The sequence below is a fragment of the Pararge aegeria genome, chromosome 26, assembly GCF_905163445.1.
Source record: "Pararge aegeria chromosome 26, ilParAegt1.1, whole genome shotgun sequence".
In the NCBI taxonomy this organism is placed as follows: Eukaryota; Metazoa; Arthropoda; class Insecta; order Lepidoptera; family Nymphalidae; genus Pararge; species Pararge aegeria.
The window spans coordinates 4,970,413-4,991,451 of record NC_053205.1 but is presented as its reverse complement, the minus strand read 5'-3'; the positions used below and the strand labels follow the sequence as shown (position 1 = coordinate 4,991,451).

The window sequence follows — 21,039 nt, the reverse complement described above, 5'->3', positions numbered from 1 at the left end:
TCCACCTAAAGGATTTGGTGATATCCACCAAAGCGGATATCATCAGACGACGGACGGATTTGTAACCCGATTGAATCGGATTGTAAAGGTTACATCTAGACAGATAAAGGGTCATCTGTCTATGCACTATGCGTTAAAAGACTTTGGAAAGGAAAGGTAAAATAGAAATCGGCCGATAATCAGAAGAGCTAGAGGGATTCGTTTTTTTAGGAATTGGATTAAGGCCGGGTTCCCACTATGCCGGACCGGCAGATCTGCCGGAAACCGGACACCGGACAGAGTGTTCACATTTAAAGCACCTCAGTTGAATTTGGACCTGTGCCCACAATGGACGACGAAATTGTTGTGTTGTGGTGGTGGTGGTACAGAAGGCAAAATAAAAGAAGAAAGTATTGGGTACATCCTATTTTACGGGAAAGATTTACACTAGGGACATTTGAAACATTGATGGGTGAACTTAGAAGTGACGGATCAAAGTTCTTCAATTATTTTCGAATGACAACAACCACTTTTGACGATTTACTGGGACGACTTTCACCAGGCATAAGAGTACGAAATACAAGTTTTAGAGAATGTATTTGCCCAGAACAAAGATTGGCCATTTGTTTAAGGTAAAGTGTGTGTGTGTGTTCTTTTGACAATAAATAATTATTAATTAAAAATGCAAATTAGTCACTTAAGTATTTATTTGTACTCAAATTTAAAACCCTTCAAAATCTAAATATTCTGACTCTTGGGAGTATATGGAATGAGTAGATGCTGTTGGCGAAACTGGATTCACTGGAATTTGGGAAGAAGTTGATGGTATAGGTGTTGTAGAGTATCCAGAGTGTTGATCTTGCGTAGGTGTCGCCTGTTGATTAGGATGTGTGTAGTATCCAGAGCGAGTATACTGATCTGGTCCGGTCATCTGATTATAATGACGCCAATGTCCGTAATTCTCTCTCTCATAATTCCTACTTTTAATTTTTTGCAACATTGTCAGGACGCTGGCTTGAAATTCTAAAGTCTCTTCGATAGTTAAAGTGTTCAAGACTGGTATAATGCCTTTGAAAAAAGAAAGATGATGGTTTTCTTTTTCTGGGTTCATTCTGGAATCCAAAAACTTTGACATCTTCTCATTTACTTCTTTATTATCAATTGTTCTTTTATCTTTAATTAAAGATGAACGAAAATCTGATTCCATGCCTACTTCAGTCTCGGTTCTTGCTTTTTTTGAACCCGACTCATGAGGCGGTCGAGGTTCGGAGACCTTTTTCAAAAACATTAATTGCTCGTGATATAAATAATTTCGTGTCTTTTTGGCCGAAGATCCAGATTTAGACTCATCTTTTTGTTTTTTCACCGTCTTAAGCCATGAATCTCGTATATTATTCCATTTAGTTGAAACCAGTTTTCCTGAAATAAATAAAAAAATATCAGAATTGAATTTATTTATTGGTGACATATAATGTAATATGTAGTAACAAAATATACTTTTTTCAGATATTTAGCTTCAGGATGTTCATTCAAAGAAATACATTACTCATACAGAGTAGGCGTTTCGACAATAAGTAAAATAATAAAAGAAATGAGCAACGTCATTTGGGAAAGCCTACAGACAGATTTTCTTAAGCTGCCTGATACTGAGAGAGAATGGGAGGACATCGCTTTAAGATTCGAAAGAAAAGCCAACTTTCCTCACTGTATTGGAGCAGTAGATGGCAAACATATTAGAATTTTGAAGCCAGCCAAGAGTGGTTCTATGTTCTTTAATTACAAGGAATATTATTCTTTTGTATTAATGGCAATTGTCGATTCAGAGTACCGATTTATTTTTATCAGTGTGGGCTCGTATGGCAAGGAATGCGATTCCACTATATTAAAGGATAGTATATTTTGGAAAAAAATCAATGATGGTACTTTAAATGTACCAAAGCCTCGACCACTTCATACAAACATGCACGAGGAATTACCGTTTATACTAGTTGGCGATGAAGGCTTTGCTTTAACACCTAATCTCCTACGTCCATATGGAGGTACACATTTGAATAATGATAAAAAGATTTTTAACTATAGATTAAGTCGAGCACGAAGGTACGTTGAGTGCGCTTTTGGTATTCTAGCAAATAAGTGGCGAATACTCCATCGGCCTATAGATCTGAACGTAGACACAGCAATTAAAGTAATTAAAGCTTGTACAGTCTTACATAATTTTGTTAGAGAAAAAGACGGTATAAATTTTGAAAGTTACCAAAATATAGAAAATGGACAAGAACAAGAAACGAGACCCGTGGATCGAAATGGGTCGACTCGAGGTGGCCCTAATGCCAATGCTATACGAACAGCATTTACTAATTATTTTGTTTCGGATATTGGTTCCGTTCCGTGGCAGGCAGCAGCTATAAATTAAAATTTGTGAATGCATTTTTATCAATAAAAATATTTAAAAAACTCACCGTACTGTTTTCTTTCTTTTTCTTCCAGTTCATCGAAGTTTGGTTTCAGTATTAAACATACTTCACGCCATGCTGCTAACTTTAAGTTTTTGTCTTTATAGACATCTTCGGTCTTGTCCCACAGAACAGGTCTCTCTTGGACAAGCGTAATTAAAGTTTCTATTTGTATGTCGCTCATGCTACACGTCTACTTTACTCAGAAAATGCGAGCCGAATGAAGTGCGGGGAGAACGGGCGGGGCGGGGCGGGGAACGCGGGTCGAACTGGTTCACATTATTCCGGTCCGGTGATTTTGCCGGCATTTTGTAGTGACAAAACGCTCGGTAAAAATGCCGGGCTCGGCGAAAAAGCCAGACTCGGGATCATGTGAATAGCTTCATACAATTTGTACCGCCACTAGGCCTTCCGGCAATTTTACCGGACCGGGAGATCTGCCGGTCCGGCATAGTGGGAACCCGGCCTAACTTGCGCATTTTTCCCGGAAGTAGGAAAAATACCTGAACTTATTGGATAATTAAAGATGAATGTAATGTATTCAGTACCCACGGCATCAGAATTGACTGCGATAATGCTTCTCTTAACATCACTACAGTAAATTTGACTAAAAATGAAAGCGGGATAAGGAGCGGGTAAAGCCAATGGTACACGTTGAGGAAAAATGCTGATTAAGCAGATTTAGATTAATATTGTTTGGACTATTTCCTCCAGTCCTAATCTATCAATGGCTGCAGCCAAGTTTTCAGTGCCCTGAGCATGTGCCTAAGTGGCCTCGGCATTCGGCCACTATTGCTAGAAGTTTGGCTTGTGAATCTTTTAAAACTATCTGTAAATAAAAAGGTAATATTTGTAAATCTCTGATGCCCTCTTACACACCTCCAAAGAACAATAAATTATATTAATAATATTTTATGTTTTAAGTTACAAATACATTAAATGTTGCTATCTTTCAGACAGCTAATAAAAAAGTAACAACATGAATAAACTGCTGTTGGGTAATATCTTGGACGACGTTGCCTTGATTGTTGGCTTGATATTTTTAAAGTCGGAGGCTGAATGTTGGATGGTGTTTGCTCTCCAACTAACTCAAAATCATTAGTATTTTGCTCTACAAACGGTTCATTGTCTCAGCTGAAAAATGTACGTTAGTATGATTATTATTGCAGACGTTTCCAAACATTTATATAAGTTACCTGCTGATAAATTATATACCTTATTACTTGTGACTCTGCATTATATGCAGAATCAACATTATTGGTGTCACTACCAGGCACCATAGCTGCACCAGCTGTTGTGACACAATTACTGTCTAATATCCTGTAAAAATAAAATAATATGTAGTAGATCAGTCAGTGAAAATCGAAGGAAACATTGTTAAAAAAAAAGGTTAGTAAAGTTTATGACCACTCACGAATAAGAATGATTTTAAGTGCTTGCGCTAGCAACAATATCCACAGCAGGCATTGATATAATTGGCTATTGAGTTAGAGAAGTTATAAAATGAATAATAAAATATATATAGAGTGCCAACAAAACATGACATAAAACATAACAAGAAGTTGGGGTGCAGTGATGCAAACAACCATTCAAATATTATTATTATAATCTTATAAAGCTTACAGATATTGGGTTATGACGGACACCAGCTAATGGCTCCCCAATATCCCGTCCTATTATATCATAGAGCCGTTCCTGTAGCGGGGCTAATTTTATATTTTTGGCAGGACCACCACCCTAAATGTGCCAATAAAAATAAACAAAATGCATGTTTGATGATAAAGTGAAACAAATTGCCAAAAATAATCAATTACTTACCTGTAGCGCTCAGTTCTTACTTTTTTCATTAAAAATTCAAATTCAAATTCAAAATTCAAAATTCATTTATTTCAAGTAGGCCTAATACAAGCACTTTTGAAACGTCAAGTCTGTCCGTGTGTAGTGACTCTACCACCGGTTCGGAAGGCAGATTCTACCGAGAAGAAGCCGGCAAGAAACTCAGCAGTTGCTCTTTTCCAACATCAAAAATTTACATTTTATATTTTAACATTCATTTTTCTATCTTGTGAGAGATGAAAGCGGAGCCGGATGCTTCCAAGCAACCTTGTCATTAAGAAACTCATCAATTGTATAATAACCTCGCTGTAATAAATGTGTTTTAACACATTCTTTAAACTTATGCATTGGTAGGTCCAAAATTACCTTAGGAATCATATTATAAAAACGTATACTCAATACCACAAATGACTTCTGCACCTTTCGCAGACGATATGCAGATGTCACTAATTTATGACCATTTCTTGTAAGTCGACTGTTTATATCCACTTTTTGTTTATAAAGACTAATATGTTGTCTTACAAATACTATATTGTTATAAATGTATTGTGAGGCTACCGTAAGTATACCAATTTCTTTAAATTTTTCACGGAGGGATTCACGTGATTTAAGTTTATATATTGACCGTACAGCTCTTTTCTGCAATATGAATATAGTTTCAATATCAGCAGCTTTGCCCCATAATAAGATCCCGTAAGACATCACACTATGAAAGTACGCGAAGTAAACAAGTCTTGCTGTTTCTACGTCAGTAATCTGTCTAATTTTCTTGACGGCGTAGGCAGCCGAGCTTAGTTTACCTGCTAGTGTATCTATATCTGTATCATTAATTTTTTTTACCAGTTTGCACTTATATTCATTATAAAACTGAAAAAAAGAACAGCATTAAAGTAATGTTTAGACTTTATATCATAGTTAGAAAAATATCATACATAGAAGGTGCAAGTTTTCATTACTTACGGCTCGCCATTCCATGGGAGATTTATTGAAGCAATCTGCCCCGACTGAATGAGATAACAACAAAACAACAAGTTTTAACAAATCTGAGCGCACTCCAACCAACGCCGCTTTGCGAAGCTACGCTCTTCACTTGTGCGGTTGCAATGGCCGAGCGCTAGCTCTGGCTGGCTCTCCAAGAAGTCGACAAGCACCGAAATTTGTTGTATGACAACCATTTTTTTTGTTTACTTTTGAAATATAGTATCAGCGCGAAACGCAGAAAATAATGTTGCAGAATTAAATATTAATGCGACAGTTATTGATCATATATATTTTTTTTGACATTACATTTTTTACGGCAAACAATTTCTTTGTTTTTTTTATTTCTACGATTGTTTTACCAAATATGCTACAAAGTTCCTCTTTAGAACATACGATTTATGTAGACCGACGCAGGAGGACTCAAGAAAATATCAATATACTTATATTAATTTAATTTGAATAAAAAGAAATTACAAATAATTATTAAAACTATAGAGGGAGTGACGTCTTTCGATGTGGGAAAAGAAGTGTCCGTTCGCCGGTCACGTAAGCCGAGCCGCGCGCCTCGTGTTGCGGACTCAGCAATGCCCTCAATTGCACAATTTGTACTCTAGGTATGTGATCCAGCGTAAGCGGGCATAAGTAGGTGATCCAGTGCAGGCTGGCGATAGCATAGCGATGCAGGATGTAATACCTCCCCCATCAGATCAGCGACTATTTCTTGAAATTTAAAGGAAAAGTCGCTGGTGACTGGTTGCAAGATGTTGCTTGGATTTCTTGATCTTGGAATGGTTTCGGTTCGGCATAGACAGGAAGTGTCTCTCCTTTCGGTTGACTTCTTGTTCGGAGATAGTATGAGCGGTATAATAATGCGCAGCTGAGTACAAGTGCTCCCAGTAACAACCCGTAAAATTGGATGGTTGTGTGGTACAAAATTGAAGTATCTGGCATTCGGATTGGTTCTTGTGAATTTACTCTGTCTTGGACTTCGTGAAGTTTCTTTAAGTTTATAGAGTTAATTTCTAAGAGTAGCAAAGCTGGTTCCTCTTCAGGTTGGACGGTGATGTTGCTTATCTTTATTGGCTGTCCTTTTATACGATCATTAACATTGGCCAAGGTGAACTCATCTGTGTGAAGTATGCAGTTATGTGGAATGGTAGCCAGGAAACTTCCAGAAACAGTGTTAAATTCATCTCGTTCACAGGTGGCCCTTACTAGAGTTGGTTTCGGGAATACAACAGCGTAGTGGCGATCATCCAAGTTCTCCATTGCCGGTCTTAACAGGTTTATATTGGTCTTCTTGCAGGCGTCCGACGGTTTACCCTCAATGATGTTGCAGATACAGTCTGGTGGAGACCTCAGTTGATGGTTGTGCTCCTTTTCGCAGAGATACCGTGTGTCTAACTTCGGGCATTCTGCCTCTATGTACACGTGAATATCTCCAGTGATTGCAAGGAAAGGGAAAGGAGGGATAATCACCTGACTAAATTTATTTGGTACTACAACTAATTTGTATAAAGAGAATGTAAGCGGAGATACAATTGGAAACTTGAATATAAAAACTATACGATTTCCACTAAAATATGAGGCTGGTTTTATGACGTCGTAATATTCTCTAAAGTTTAAGTCTAATAATTCTTCCTTACTGTATAAAGTTTTAAGTCTAACTATAGTGCTATTTATCATGTCTATGCTAAGCATAGAATGATGAGTTCGCGAGTCCCTACAAAATGCTAAAGCGGTTTCTAATCTGCTTAACTCACCTAATAAGCTATCTAAATTATCATTAATTATTGAAAGAACTTGCCCGAATTTGGCAAATTTCAAAAGAGAATATGCTGCATATTTGTTGGCGTCAAGTAAGATGTGCATGGTTTCATTTAATTTAATTTGATTACTGACCAGTTTCGTAATAACTGACGTATGTTCTTCCATCAGTTCCTTATTAAGGCTAATATGACGATTTTGTTCAGCTATAATTTGATGTTGATTTTCTTTTAATATTTGGATGGCGTTTTCATACTTTAGAGCATCATTATAGTCTAAGAGCCCTCGCCCACGGCGACTTTTTGTAGCGATGCTGTCGCGCATTTACTAAACGCACGCCAGCATCACTACTAACGCGTGTTAGTCGCATTTGCAACGCGCTACTGCATCGCGACTGTATCGATGCAAACGCGCGACCGTGTCGGACGACATCGGGGGAAGAACGGAGGGAGGGCGGTGCGTGAATGGAGAACCGAGCATCAGTGCAACACAGACAGGTCGAGAGTGCTGTTGTCCGTCACATGCGTAAAATGGAGTCGTTCGACACTGAATCATTTATTATGGCAATTCAGAACCGTCCTGTAATATGGGACTCGCGTCTTCCTGAGTATTCGAATAAGATTGCAAAAAGAAAGGCATGGGAAGAGATAAATGAAATATTTGATTCAGAATTTGGAGAAAAAACAAATAAAGAAAAGAATGCTTGTGGTAAGTTATTTAACTTTATTAAATTTTATCATTATAAATGTAGATGAGTGGTGAGAATTAATGAGATATAGATGTTCCAGAATAAGTGAATTAAGTTACGTTTACAGCCCTTTCTAGTTACTTATAGCTATTTTAGGTGAAATTATTTCAAATTTTTGAATCTTGCCACGGTACAGAACCTACACCGGTGAAATAGTCAGTATATATGTTTCGGATTGCAGTACCACTTAGTTCTGATCTTCGTCTTCCAATTAAAAGTAAATTATCACTGGCAGGTGGATCTTGGAATCCGACTATACTCAAAGTGTGATCAAACTTGTACCCATCTCGCTTACGTATAAAATTGTGCAATACGCAACACGCTTTAACAATATTCGTAGCAAAATCTACATTAACGTTTATGGGCCGGTTGAAAATTTTAAATTTGTTACTCAATATACCAAACGTACATTCAATATAACGCCTTGCGCGCGTCAAACGGTAATTATATATTCTCTTCTTTCGTGGTAAATGTTTACCAGCGTATGGTCTTTGCAAGTGTTGTGATAAAGCAAATCCTTCGTCGCCAATAAACGAAAACGGTATAGGTATTCCATTGTTAGATATAGGTCTTGGTTGAGGTAAATTATAATTTCCTTGTCGTAACTTTTTTACCCATTCGCTGCTGTCATGTATTGTTGAATCTGAGCTCTTTCCATAACATCCGACATCTATATCTATGAAATTGTAATTAGCGTCACATATTGCTAACAAAACGATGGAAAAAAAATGTTTGTAATTGTAATATTCTGAGCCGGTATGACATGGTTTTATAATTCTTATATGTTTTCCATCTATTGCTCCAATTAAGTTAGGAAAATTAGCATGTTTCATAAATCCTTCAGCGGTTTCTAAATGTAATTCTTCTGTTGGCTCTGGCATGGAGATGTCTTTTACTTTTTTCCATATTACTTCCACAGTTTCCTTTACAATCGTACGTGCAGTAGTATGTCCACATTTAAAGTCCAAATGAAGATCTGTGAAATTACATCCAGTTGCTAAGTACCTGTAAAAAAAGGAAAAAAGAAAATAAAGTAATAAAAAATACATACCTACAAATATATAAATCACGCCTGTAAACCTGTAATCCTTGTCGGGGTAGGCAATTTAAGGGTGATATTCATTTTAACTCTCCGAGTCAAGATGATCCGAGCTAAATAGGGATGCCAAGGTCGTAAGGTTCTAGCTCCATTTGCATTAATTTTTCAATTGCATAACAATAATAAATTTGTATATCTTTTTTCAGCTATTGAACTCCAGAAAAAATGGAAAAGTTTAAAAGATTGCTTTAACAGAGAACGGCTGAAAGAAAAAAATTGTCCCAGTGGGTCCGGGGCTAAACCCAGAAAACAATATGTTTACTATAAATTATTGTCATTTTTACAACCTTTGACCGAAATCAGACCACCAAGTCGACCTACAGTTACTGAGGAAAACGACTCCGAAGGCTGTTTGGAATCTTTTGTTATTCCAAAATCAAAGAAGCTTAAAACAAGTGATGGCGTTGATGATGCACAAAACAAATTATACGAAATTCTAACTGAGAAATTGAACAAAGCCACGCCCGCCATTCAACATCCAGATCAACATTTTTTACTTTCACTTTTTCCACATTTTAATTCCATAAAAGAAGAATATAAACTCGATGCGAAAGCTGAAATGATAAATTTGCTTCGCAAATATAACAATATGGCACAAACGTCTGCATACACCAGTCACTATGGATATCAGTCTGGATACCAAAGCTACGACACAACTCCTGCTCGTACAAGCAATGAAAGTAGTGTGTCGCAACTAATAAATAGCTACCACTCGGCGCCAACGCCTGCTGGTGCCAATGTCAATACTGCAGGTAGTTCATTGCAACATAATGATAATGATAATGAATATAATTACAGTAATGATGATTCTACACAAGATTCTATTATCACAAACCTATATTCGCCGTAAAGTAAAAAGTAAGAAATTAAAACCTTAATTAAGTTTAAGTATGATTAATATTGAATTATAATAATTATTTTTTTAAGTTGTGATTAAAAATGTGCAAAAACTATTAAAAGATAATTAACATAAAATTTGGTTTTTCTTACCTTAAAGTTATTGTTAGTCGTTCTTCAGCTGATATACATTGTCTCATCACTGTATTTCTGCGTGTCAACTCTGGTTTTACAATGGAAAGCAATTCACAAAACGTCGAATATGACATTCTATAACAACTTCTGAATTTGAGATCATAGGATTTTAGTATTTTAAACGTTGTTACATGATGTCCACTGAGTAATCTCTCTTTATTAAATGGGTGCATCCAATATTGACGCTGCTTTCGTTGCCTGCGCTTCGGCTGCTTACGTAAAAGCAGCACCAAAGACAACGTGACTAATGTTGCCTCAACGGAGTCCATCTTGCAACTGTAGCGATCGCAGGTATTTTTGTGCTGTTACTGAATCGCGTTTGCATCGAGACAGAAGCGCGACAGTATCGCGTTTGCTTCGCGACTGAATCTAAGACCGTGGGCGAGGGCACACAGCTAGCGACCGTTTCGCGACTGTATCGATGCGGACACGCGACAGCATCGCTACTGTATCGCTACAAAAAGTCGCCGTGGGCGATGGCCCTAAGTTACCCGTGATACTCTTAATTACAGAACCTAGACCATCTATGAAACCTCTTTTGGAACGATTTGGTTCGAAAGTTTACAAACGGGATGAGGCTTTATCTAATTTAGTTGTTAAATGGTAAATTTGTAATTCGTATAATGCATATGTGTAGTTATCTAGTTTGTCTTTAATCAGTTGGGATCCTACTAAGTTTATATTGGTTTCGATATCAGTCAAGTCTATATATTGTAAGGATATATGATAGTTAGCGATAAGTCTCATGGGTCCTAATTTAAATGGTAAAAGGCCTGGTCCATCTTCTAATGCTTCAAGTTTTATCTCGTGTGCCTGAATTAGGCTCAGGGGCAGCGCCAGGAGTATTTTGTAACAATTTGGCTGTTTTAGGGGTACGTTTCAACCTAGCTTTTGCTACGGGACCCTTTTTCTTCGAGGTGTATATATGAATGGGTAGGTTTGCCAAGACGATATCGTGAGTGAATCTAGGAGCAAGTTTAGATCTACTAGCATAAGGATTACTGACAAATATTGGTTGCTCAGGTTGGTATTCAACTTCTGGTTCGCGATTTTTATTACGATTTTCGATAAGGGTGGCCCTGTTTGCTAAAGAGGTTTCGTTAATAACCTCGTAAACTTTTTTCATTTTTTCTTTATGGTTTTCTACATACTGCTGAAGTAAATGTGCTGTAATGTCAATGTCAGTCGGGTCACGATGGTCGGTATGTCCCAATATAAGATCATATGGTTTACATTTGGTAAAACTATGAACTGAGTTATTGTACGCCAGAACAGCATATGGCATTAGGTTAATCACTGGCTCATCTCGGTGTTGTAATTTTAAAATGCGGAGATGTTCTAATATTGTCGAATGAAACCGTTCGATATTACCGTTTACATTCGGAGAGTGAGCCATGGTTTTATGATGGATGATTTTATGAACTTTGCAAAACTCTGAAAACATCTGATTGGTAAATTCGGTCCCTCTATCTGTAATAATGGTAAGTGGTAAATTATGATGCGTGCTAAAAGTTAGCAGAGCTTGTATAACGCTAACCGCAGTGCCATCTCTAAGTAGGTATGCCTGACCGTATTTAGAAAATACATCGATAAAGGTAACATATTTTTCGTTTTGCGCTGTAAAACTGTCCATATGCACTATTTCAAAAGGCCTAGTGGCAGGGGGGTACTAACTGTAGTAGAGGTCTTACAGGATTTCTGTCGTATTTAGCATGCCCACAAATTGTACAGTCATTGATGAATTTAGTTATTTGGTCTCTCATCTTAGGCCAGTAATATTTTGCGGATAGAGCTAAGTAGCATTCATTAATGCCACGGTGGTTGGTTTTGCCTTCGTGATACTGACGAATAATGTTTTGCTGTTTTAGAAATTCTTTTACATTTTCAAGTTCCTTCTTGGCCAAAACTAAATTCATGGATGAACTTCTGAAATTTTTCTGGATGATTGGAATAACGTTGTACATTGCAAGCGGAGGGGTTATCAAGAGGGCAGTTTTAGCATTAGGTTGAATGTATTCTTTAATAGCGTTTACAAGATCCTCTTCTAGATTTGAGCTGGATATCTGAGCAGATGTTCGAGTATGTGTGTCAAAAGGTTTAGTTGTAGTCACACGTTTTTTTATGTCTCCTACAATAGTCAAACATAGCTGTCTATGGAATTTGTTTAAGGGGTCATCGGTTATAGGAACTTCAAGTATGGGATTTTCGTCTGAAGTATGTGCTGTAAGGGTTTCCGAGTTACATAAAGAGGGTGGTTGCTCAGTCGGATTTGCTATTATTGAACTAACTTCTTCGTTACAGATCTCAACGCGTGATAGTGCAACTGCGTTAGTATTATTTTTACCTTTTTGTAAACTATAATGAAGTCATATTCGCTTAATTTCAGACGCCATCTTGTAAGTCGCGAGTTCGTTTCTTTTAGGTTCATGACCCACTGTAAAGGTTTGTGATCAGTTACTATCTTGAATTTTCTACCAAAGATGTAAGGTCGAAAATATTTCGTTGCCCATACTATAGCTAATAGTTCTTTCTCTATAGTGCTGTAGTTAATTTCACTTTCATTCAGTGTTCGTGAAGCGTACGCTATGGGTTTGTCGGACCCAATCGTTCCTTGTGAGAGTACTGCACCTATTGCAAAGTTAGATGCGTCCGTAGTCAGAACGAAGTCCTGGTCGAAGTCTGGATATTTCAGTATGGGATCGTTAGTAAGGAGTGTTTTACAATTCTCAAAGCAATTGGCGTAATTAGAGTCAAAAGTAATTTTAGTACCCTTTTTAAGACATTTTGTCATAGGTTTGGTGATGCGGGCAAAGTCAGGTATAAATTTGCGATAGTACCCCAAGAGTCCTAGGAACTGTTTTATCTCCTTGGTAGTCCTGGGCAAAGGATATTTCTGTATGGCAACAATTTTATTCGGGTTCGGCTTTATACCCTCACTACTAATAACGTGCCCTAGGTAGGCTGTTTCGAGTTTCAAAAACTCGGACTTATCCAACTGAATTTTGAAATTAGATTCCTGCAGTCTTTGGAATACCTTCTCCAAGTTAACTATATGCTCCTGGAGACTATCGAACTATCGTGCCGCGAAGCGGCACATGATAATGTTCATGATAATGTCCATTATCAGTACTGAGAATAATTTGTGTTGGTGTGGCGGTGGTGAGGTATAGGCAGATTAAAAATCTGGCTAGTTATAAAATTTGTTTACCGGGTCCTGTTCGAGCGGCGTGACGTCACTCTTAGTATATAAAGGGTGTAAATTGTTAGTGCGAAACAAATGCCACCCATCCGCGGTGTTCATAAAGGACAAAAACGTTACGGTGAACTACAAAAGGCATATAGTCGTGCGTGGAGAAATTTATCTGCTGCAGAACGATCACAATTTGTGTCTTATAATCACTGGCGAGCAAGTGATGCTGGAAAAGCGGTTAAAAGGAATTTTGACGCAGCCTTCAGTGGATCCAATACCGCCAATCCCGGACACGACGGTGAGCCCTCTACCTCCAGACAACGGACCGATAATAACGACGACGACGACGCTTACAATTTGGACGATTTATTTAATAATATTGATTGGGATAATTTCCCAGATCCTGCTATGGCAGATATACAAAATAATTTGCCTCAGGCTCCTTCTGCCTCGTCGGTCGCTCCGGGAGGTAGTGCGCAGGAGCCTATGGATACCGAACAATTGGGATCAAATAGCGGAGGATCAAGAGGAGGTGTTACTACTGCGACGGGATCTGGGATAGCAAAGATTGTACCAAATCCAAAATTGAAAGTATTGCATCTTTCATTTACTAAAAAATGGTTTCAATATACATATGGGTATGCACATACCAATTTAAATGGAAAAGAGCTTTTAAGAGTTTTAACTCCATACGCTTATTATCCAGTCGATTGGGTACCATGGTATTTATCACCACAAGAATTTATGTCATTACCATTCAATTCTAAAATTGTAAAAGTGTCTACTGATATTCATTTATTGGGTACAAGAACAGCTTTTGATCATGGTACAACGTTATCTGGAACTGCTACTACAGAATATGTACCTATAATAAAATATTGTGTAGGACTCAATAATAAGATATATTTGGATAATCGTCCTCTTGAATCTGTTTCTACGGAGCCAATGGTACCGACAGGTGTGAAAAATAAATCTTTAGCTGAACAATTTCAAGCTATGTATTCAATTGGAGGAGCCTCAGAAATACCTCGACATCTAAATTGGTATGCTGGAATATTATATAACAAAGCTGATGGTGATTATGATGGTATTCCTACTATAATGAATTATCGTCTTGATAAAGTATTAAATACTGGATTGGCTAATAAGTGTATGGATAAGGCGATTATAAATTACTCTTATTCTCCGTCAAATGGTTATATAAAACCAACAAAAAAAGTATTACTACCAATGTACAACAAAGATGATGGATTTGCCGATGACGTCACATACAAGAATGTTATATATAAGCATCAAGTGCCTCACCTTTTAAAATTGTCGACGGAAGGTAATGAACGTGGTACTGTGGTAGCTAGCCAAGCGCTTGGAAACACGACTTATAATTATACAAATCGTGCGTCATATAATTATTATCAAAGTGTTGAAGGTTATACTTACGTACACATACACTCGGGCGAACATTCTAATTTTAGAAATCAGCCACAAGTTCATCTTGGAATTTTGGCAACGCCCGCTCTAAATCCAGCTACTGAAGCTGCCAACTTTTTGAATTCTTCGTTATACACGGTTAGTTATACGCATTGTGATGTGGAATTTGATATGGAATCGATGTGTACCAAAGGTGATCCATATGAATGGCCAGAAGATGTCAAATTCTTTATTAATAAAGAAAAAGGATTCCAAGGGTATGGTGCTCATGTATTTGGCGTTACTGCTACTACAGCTGGTAGAGTCGAGCGAGAGCGACCAGAGTCTAGAATGGTCGGGAGAACCGACAACGTTTCACTTAAAGGAAAACGGGTTCGTAGCGGACCAGCCAGTCCCAGATCAAATTTGGCAAAGCGACTTCAACGAACAGGCATTGAAAACGATAATAGACACCATCGGGAAAAACAAGGCCGAACAGTGCCTGTATCGATTGAATCCGGAGATGACGAATTTGACCTCTACAGCTATGAACAGTTTGACGATTACCAAACAGAATAATTTTGAAAGGTGTGTTATTAATCATATTTGGTATACTTTACCACAAGATTCAAGTACTATTGTTAGACGTAATTTTGATTCTGTATTATCGAATATATTTAATGTTGAACAATATATATCTGGTGATTTTAGAAACTATCAAGATTGTTTATATAAACGTAAAACTCTTTATATAGCACCAACTAATTGTTATTGGAATAAAGTAGGTGGTAGATATAAAGAATTAATTAACTGGTGGAATTCATATGGTCAAGATTTATTATATACTTACGATTTTATTTTAAATCTTGAATCTAATACTAAAGAATCGCGTTTATGGTATTTAATAGCTTATTTAAAATTTATTGTTATTAACGAACCGAACCCTTCATTATTGCTTACAAAAACAATTAATAAATGTACTTGTGACAATGAAATTTTATCAATTGAGAATAACCTTAAATCTTTACAATATAAGGTTGATATTCTATCGAATCAGTTAGATTTTTTTATCAAACGGAATATTCCCAAAGTGTTATATGATAACATTGTTATTGTAAACCACAATGTACCTAGAGCCAATCAGAGCACAGCGATAACGACCGGTTCGAACAATACCATTAGTAACGCAGATAACATTGTTATTAAACCTAGTGATAAGGAAAGTGTAGGCCATTATGTTAATAAAACAGAAAATATATTTGTAAAACCATACATTTATTTTTTATTTAAAATATCCTTTTCCCATTTTTCAAAGTTAAAATTCTTACGACTTAAAATACGATGTTTTAACATTAAATAGAACATAGATAAAGGATGCGGTTTCTTCGTTACATATTTTAAGAAACCCGCTTGCTTCCAAGTATATTTCCACACACGACTTTCAAACGCTGCCGAATTAGGGATGACATCGGTGTTGGAGAGTACAACAATAGGTGTTCGTTAAATACTTGCGTCACCTTCGTATTTAATTCGAGCTGGACACGTATCGCCACCAAATAGTAATTTTAGTACTTCCTCTGATCCTGGTTCAAAATTTGGTTCATTCCATATAAGTATTCTTCTTTGTACAGCATCTTGTAATGGAAATCTATCATATTTGTTGAAATTTCCAATTTGGCCATAGTTTATACATGAATGAATAACACAATCAAAAAAATAATTTTTGCCTGAATTTGGTGGTCCCACAATCGATATACAATTCTTTTTTGGTACTTTTTTGTCTATAAGATAGTATAAATTTTTCAAAAAAGTAAAAACATAATCTTTGTTTCCATCAAATTGCAACTTCAACAATTCTTCCAAAACATTTACACTGTCGCAAATGTTATAATAATAATCGCCTACACTATTCCATGGCGCTACATATATAAGTTTATTTAAAGAAATTTTTCTTGATTTTAAAAATATTTCTCGATATGTTAAGTCCACGATAGTTTGATTAACATTATGGAAACATGTAGTCAATATCGCTTTATTTTTAGGCATATATTTAAATGGACCGTTTGTCCAATGGCCAGTGTAAAGAATATTTTTTGTAGGCGTAATTATAAAAGATTCTAAAAACCTTTCCAACCGGTTAGTGCCTTTTTCTCCACCTTTACATCTTTTAGACGAAGTATTTGTCTTGTTAATTCGTATTTCAGCTTCATTGCCAGATTGTGCACACGCGAATCCTCTCCAGAGCTCAGACCCATGCATGAGAACGTCCGCTTCGTCCAGTATTGATTTTTCCCTAATTTTACACACTCTTTGAATGGGTAGAGCTCTAACTTTATAAGCGTCGACCCACGCTCTCCCGGCGACGATATATTGATATATCCGTCGTCTTCTTTTATTAAGATATGTTGTGAGATTTTGCCAGTACTTGTGGTCAAGGAGTGAGCTCGAGCATGATTGGCGACCATAGATGAAAAGTCGTCTTCGGTTGGTGAGTCCTCGTTCTCGCTCTCCGACGATGGTTTCCTCAACTTGCGCTTCGTCGGCGGAGCTATGTCCACTTCTGGTTCGCTTTCCTCTTCCACAGTCTTTTTCTGTGCGTTTCGCTGTTGTTGAAACAGGGTTCCCACTTCGTATTCCTCCACGTCCGAATTCCATTCCACTATTTTCCGCTTCGAAGAGCGAGAGTTCTCCTTCTGGAACATCGCTGATTTGGGAACTCGCCCATCGGTTGATTTCTTCGGCGTCGCTGGTATCTGTAACATAGTCTCGTATTCTTTGGATGTGGACGCACCGGCATGTTGATCCCGAGTATGAGCAGTCATGGATGACATGGAGATGTTTTTCATGTTCGGCAATGATGAATATTCCCGGGATGTTGTATTCTCCACCTCCACTTCGTCCATCGATTCTTGTCGCTCTTCTAATTCCATAAGAACTGTTGAGTAATGGTCGAATAATTGATTCCCTAAATCGTTTGCCCAAACCATCGATTGGAGCTTCCCATATGTCGTGGATAATCCTTCGTTTACACACCACTCCTCGAAAGTATTGAAGGAACAATTTGTTAAGTCCATCTTTTGTGTTTTCATGTGAATGAAAAATTCCTTCATTATCTTCTGCAGAGTCTGACCCACATTGAATAGGTTCATATTCTTGTCTTTCAATGCCGCGTCGTTTACTGCTTTCAAAAACGGCTTCATCACTCTCAACGTACTTCCGCTTTGCCAGAAATTGTTTAACCATTTTATTAAACCGTTGTTCATAATTGTTTTCTTCTGAGATGTCAATAAAGTTTTTCCTTTCGTACTCTTCTTTTTCTTGTTTACATCGTTCACTTCCAGAACATATTGAGTATTCTGGCCCAACAAATTCTCCGTTGTTTCCTCCGCTCCTTCGTTTAAGGCCACAATTTTCACACAATCGTCCTCGTCGTTTAATATATTTTGTGATTCTACGTTGTTCGACATCTTTTTCTTTGAGTCTTCACTCGACCGAAGCTTGAAAGCGAATGGCAACAGAGCCCGGTAAACGTCTTTTTATAACTAGCCAGATTTTTAATCTGCCTATACCTCACCACCGCCACACCAACACAAATTATTCTCAGTACTGATAATGGACTATCGAACTATCGTGCCGCGAAGCGGCACATGATAATGTTCATGATAATGTCCATGAATGCTGAATGTATCATGCTGAAGACTATGATATCGTCCAAGTACACTAGCCAGATCACGTTCTGGAGCCCTCTAAGGACATTGTCCATAACGCGCTGAAAAGTGGAAGGTGAATTTTTAAGTCCCATGGGCATTCTCAAAAATTCGAAGTGCCCATGTTATACGTTAAATGCGGTCTTTGGAATATCCGCAGGGTTCATTTCTACTTGGTAAAATCCGGATGCAAGGTCAAGGGTGGTGAAGTATTGACAATTGCCTAGCTTGTCTAGAACGTCTGTGATATTAGGGATCGGGTACAGATCGCGGCACGTAACTTTAGCGCTGAAGGAAACGTAGAGGGGATATCTGCGCATGGGGACTGTCGCGCACGCAATACAATCGCTACTTTAATAAATTAACTACTAATAAGTAATGTTTGTTTGTTAATGATAATGATATTATTTTACTGTAATGTGTGCGCGTGTGTGTGGTGTGAGTGCGTGTATGAGTGTATGTGTTTGTAATATTAATGAAAGTTTATAGTTCCAAATTCAAATTCCTAAGTTTCATGTTACCTATGATATAATAATTTTTAACAAGTTTATAGTTTAAAAGTAGAAAAATAAAAACATTCACGAATTTTCAATTTTTATTTTAGATATAAAAAACTAGTTTCTGAACTAAAGATGGGCAAAATGACAATCACATACATTCACACAACCTAAGCTGCTCTTTTCCTAGTCTGAATCAGATAATGGTATCACGCCTTCAATGGTTTCTAGACAGGGCCTTTTGCTCGTTGATGGCCGGGACTCAGGGCTGCTCCGGTCGTCGGTACTAGCAGAGTCATCGTCATCGGACTCGGTCGAGGCTATCCTCTGAACTATCTTCATTAACGCGAATAGTGAATTCTTCTGTTACCAAATCCACGACACAGTCACTCATTGCATATTGCTCTTCTATATCCTTCACCTTTTTGCATAATTTTTGCCAATCCCATGCACCCATCAATAAAACTTTTTCTTGAATTAGCTCTATACATTTAGTAACACTCCATTTCCACAGGTGCTGCCTACATATTGTTTTATATCGGACCATGCCATTTCGATAGGATTTAGATCTGGGTGGTATGGTGGTAGTCTCAGCACTTGATGGCCTTGTTCAGCTAGGATTCGGTGAATCGAAAATGTTGTGAATCTTTTCTTGTTTGCCTTTATTAAATTGTATAACTGAGGTTTTAGAAGTGATTCCTCATACTGTATGCCTTTATCAGTGAGCCAAGCCTGCATGTCAGCTTTCTTTGAATTAGAGGTTGGTGCGAGATCCCACTGTTTATTATGATAGGACGCGTTGTCAACTACCACGACGCTATTGGGTAGTAGGTTGGGCAATAACTGAGTTCTGAGCCATTTTTCATAGTTCTGGTAATTCATGTTGTCGTGGTAGTCGCCTGATTTGGCACCAGCTTTAAAAGTGAGCAACGCATTGGGTATAAACCCAGTTTCAGACCCTGCGTGGACAATGACAACTCGCTGTCCTTTCGAAATTGGTTTTTTGAGGCCCTTACAAGAACCATCGGTCCAGGATTTTCGAGAACAGTGCGATGAATCTACATAGGATTCGTCCGTATATACAATAGGCCTTCCCTCTTGACGATATTGTTTTATTTTACGTAGATATTCTATGGGTTGAAAACGTATATTTGATGTTTCAATCAACACTTTCCGATTGTTTTCGGTGTTTTTCCACCGAAATCCCAAACCCTTAATTATTCGCCGAAGACTTCGTTCTGAGCCGTTGAAATTTATGTCTTCCTCTAGTTTTTGTTTCAGCTTTCCGACGGTAGGAAGTTCATTATTTGTTTTGTGAAAATTATGAATGCACCTCTTTATTACTCCTTGGTCGAAGTTATCAATATTTGTGACCGGTTTTGTTCGGGAACGTTTTTTGCCAGGTGTTCTGAACACTGTAATTAAATCGGAACTGGCTTGATTGGTGATATTCCTTACCGTTGCTATTGAAGTTTTTGTAGACTCTGCTGTCCTTTTTTGGATTTTCCCTAAGTCACTGATTAAACTATTTAATTACATATTTTCTGCCTTAATAACTTCTGTAGTTTGTTTCATCTGGCTGCTGCTGTCGGAATGGCTGAGTAAAATACTCGTAGCGTCGTCTATCTCACGTTTAATTTGTTGTAAAGAAACAATTAATTCCTTAGACTCTTTTTTCAAAAAACAATGCACGTCATACACCATTTTCCGTGCCTGTCTTCTCAAAACAGTATTATATCTTTTAGGCATATTCAACAGTGAATATAATAAAGTCACAAACAAACCAAATTAACAAACATAAACTTAACAAACAGCAACAACAAAAATTAACAGATATAACAATACAATTAAACTTAACAAAGTAAAATAAAGCTGGATTGGCTAATAAGTGTATGGATAAGGCGATTATAAATTACTCTTATTCTCCGTCAAATGGTTATATAAAACCAACAAAAAAAGTATTACTACCAATGTACAACAAAGATGATGGATTTGCCGATGACGTCACATACAAGAATGTTATATATAAGCATCAAGTGCCTCACCTTTTAAAATTGTCGACGGAAGGTAATGAACGTGGTACTGTGGTAGCTAGCCAAGCGCTTGGAAACACGACTTATAATTATACAAATCGTGCGTCATATAATTATTATCAAAGTGTTGAAGGTTATACTTACGTACACATACACTCGGGCGAACATTCTAATTTTAGAAATCAGCCACAAGTTCATCTTGGAATTTTGGCAACGCCCGCTCTAAATCCAGCTACTGAAGCTGCCAACTTTTTGAATTCTTCGTTATACACGGTTAGTTATACGCATTGTGATGTGGAATTTGATATGG

At 37.4% G+C, this 21,039-nt stretch overlaps 4 protein-coding genes across 4 annotated transcripts; 2 read left to right on the top strand and 2 right to left on the bottom strand.

Moving 5' to 3' along the window:
* The first annotated feature begins 226 nt into the window (after positions 1-226).
* Positions 227-2,437, top strand: LOC120635362 (protein ALP1-like). The gene is made up of 2 exons (XM_039906356.1): positions 227-611; positions 1,486-2,437. Exons 1-2 carry the CDS (start codon positions 328-330, stop codon positions 2,390-2,392), a joined length of 1,191 nt encoding a protein of 396 aa, XP_039762290.1. The 5' UTR covers positions 227-327; the 3' UTR covers positions 2,393-2,437.
* LOC120635363 lies at positions 669-2,892 on the bottom strand. Its single transcript, XM_039906358.1, has 2 exons — positions 2,439-2,892; positions 669-1,398 (listed from the first exon to the last, which is right to left on the bottom strand). Exons 1-2 carry the CDS (start codon positions 2,614-2,616, stop codon positions 701-703), a joined length of 876 nt encoding a protein of 291 aa, XP_039762292.1. The 5' UTR covers positions 2,617-2,892; the 3' UTR covers positions 669-700.
* A 4,398-nt stretch (positions 2,893-7,290) lies between these two features.
* Positions 7,291-10,341, top strand: LOC120635329. Its single transcript, XM_039906306.1, has 2 exons — positions 7,291-7,724; positions 9,010-10,341. Exons 1-2 carry the CDS (start codon positions 7,481-7,483, stop codon positions 9,711-9,713), a joined length of 948 nt encoding a protein of 315 aa, XP_039762240.1. The 5' UTR covers positions 7,291-7,480; the 3' UTR covers positions 9,714-10,341.
* Positions 7,720-10,191, bottom strand: LOC120635328 (protein ALP1-like). Its single transcript, XM_039906305.1, has 2 exons — positions 9,854-10,191; positions 7,720-8,769 (listed from the first exon to the last, which is right to left on the bottom strand). Exons 1-2 carry the CDS (start codon positions 10,162-10,164, stop codon positions 7,872-7,874), a joined length of 1,209 nt encoding a protein of 402 aa, XP_039762239.1. The 5' UTR covers positions 10,165-10,191; the 3' UTR covers positions 7,720-7,871.
* Positions 10,342-21,039: the final 10,698 nt, after the last annotated feature.

What these genes read in the sequence shown, in the direction of transcription:
- LOC120635363 (XM_039906358.1), bottom strand. Translation starts at nt 2,616, where the DNA reads ATGAGCGACATACAAATAGAAACTTTAATTACGCTTGTCCAAGAGAGA. An exon ending in AAAAGAAAGAAAACAGTACG is followed by an intron (nt 1,399 to 2,438) that starts GTGAGTTTTTTA and finishes TATTTATTTCAG; the next exon opens with GAAAACTGGTTTCAACTAAA.
- LOC120635329 (XM_039906306.1), top strand. Translation starts at nt 7,481, where the DNA reads ATGGAGAACCGAGCATCAGTGCAACACAGACAGGTCGAGAGTGCTGTT. An exon ending in TAAAGAAAAGAATGCTTGTG is followed by an intron (nt 7,725 to 9,009) that starts GTAAGTTATTTA and finishes ATCTTTTTTCAG; the next exon opens with CTATTGAACTCCAGAAAAAA.
- LOC120635328 (XM_039906305.1), bottom strand. Translation starts at nt 10,164, where the DNA reads ATGGACTCCGTTGAGGCAACATTAGTCACGTTGTCTTTGGTGCTGCTT. An exon ending in CGACTAACAATAACTTTAAG is followed by an intron (nt 8,770 to 9,853) that starts GTAAGAAAAACC and finishes CTTTTTTTACAG; the next exon opens with GTACTTAGCAACTGGATGTA.
- LOC120635362 (XM_039906356.1), top strand. Translation starts at nt 328, where the DNA reads ATGGACGACGAAATTGTTGTGTTGTGGTGGTGGTGGTACAGAAGGCAA. An exon ending in AGATTGGCCATTTGTTTAAG is followed by an intron (nt 612 to 1,485) that starts GTAAAGTGTGTG and finishes TACTTTTTTCAG; the next exon opens with ATATTTAGCTTCAGGATGTT.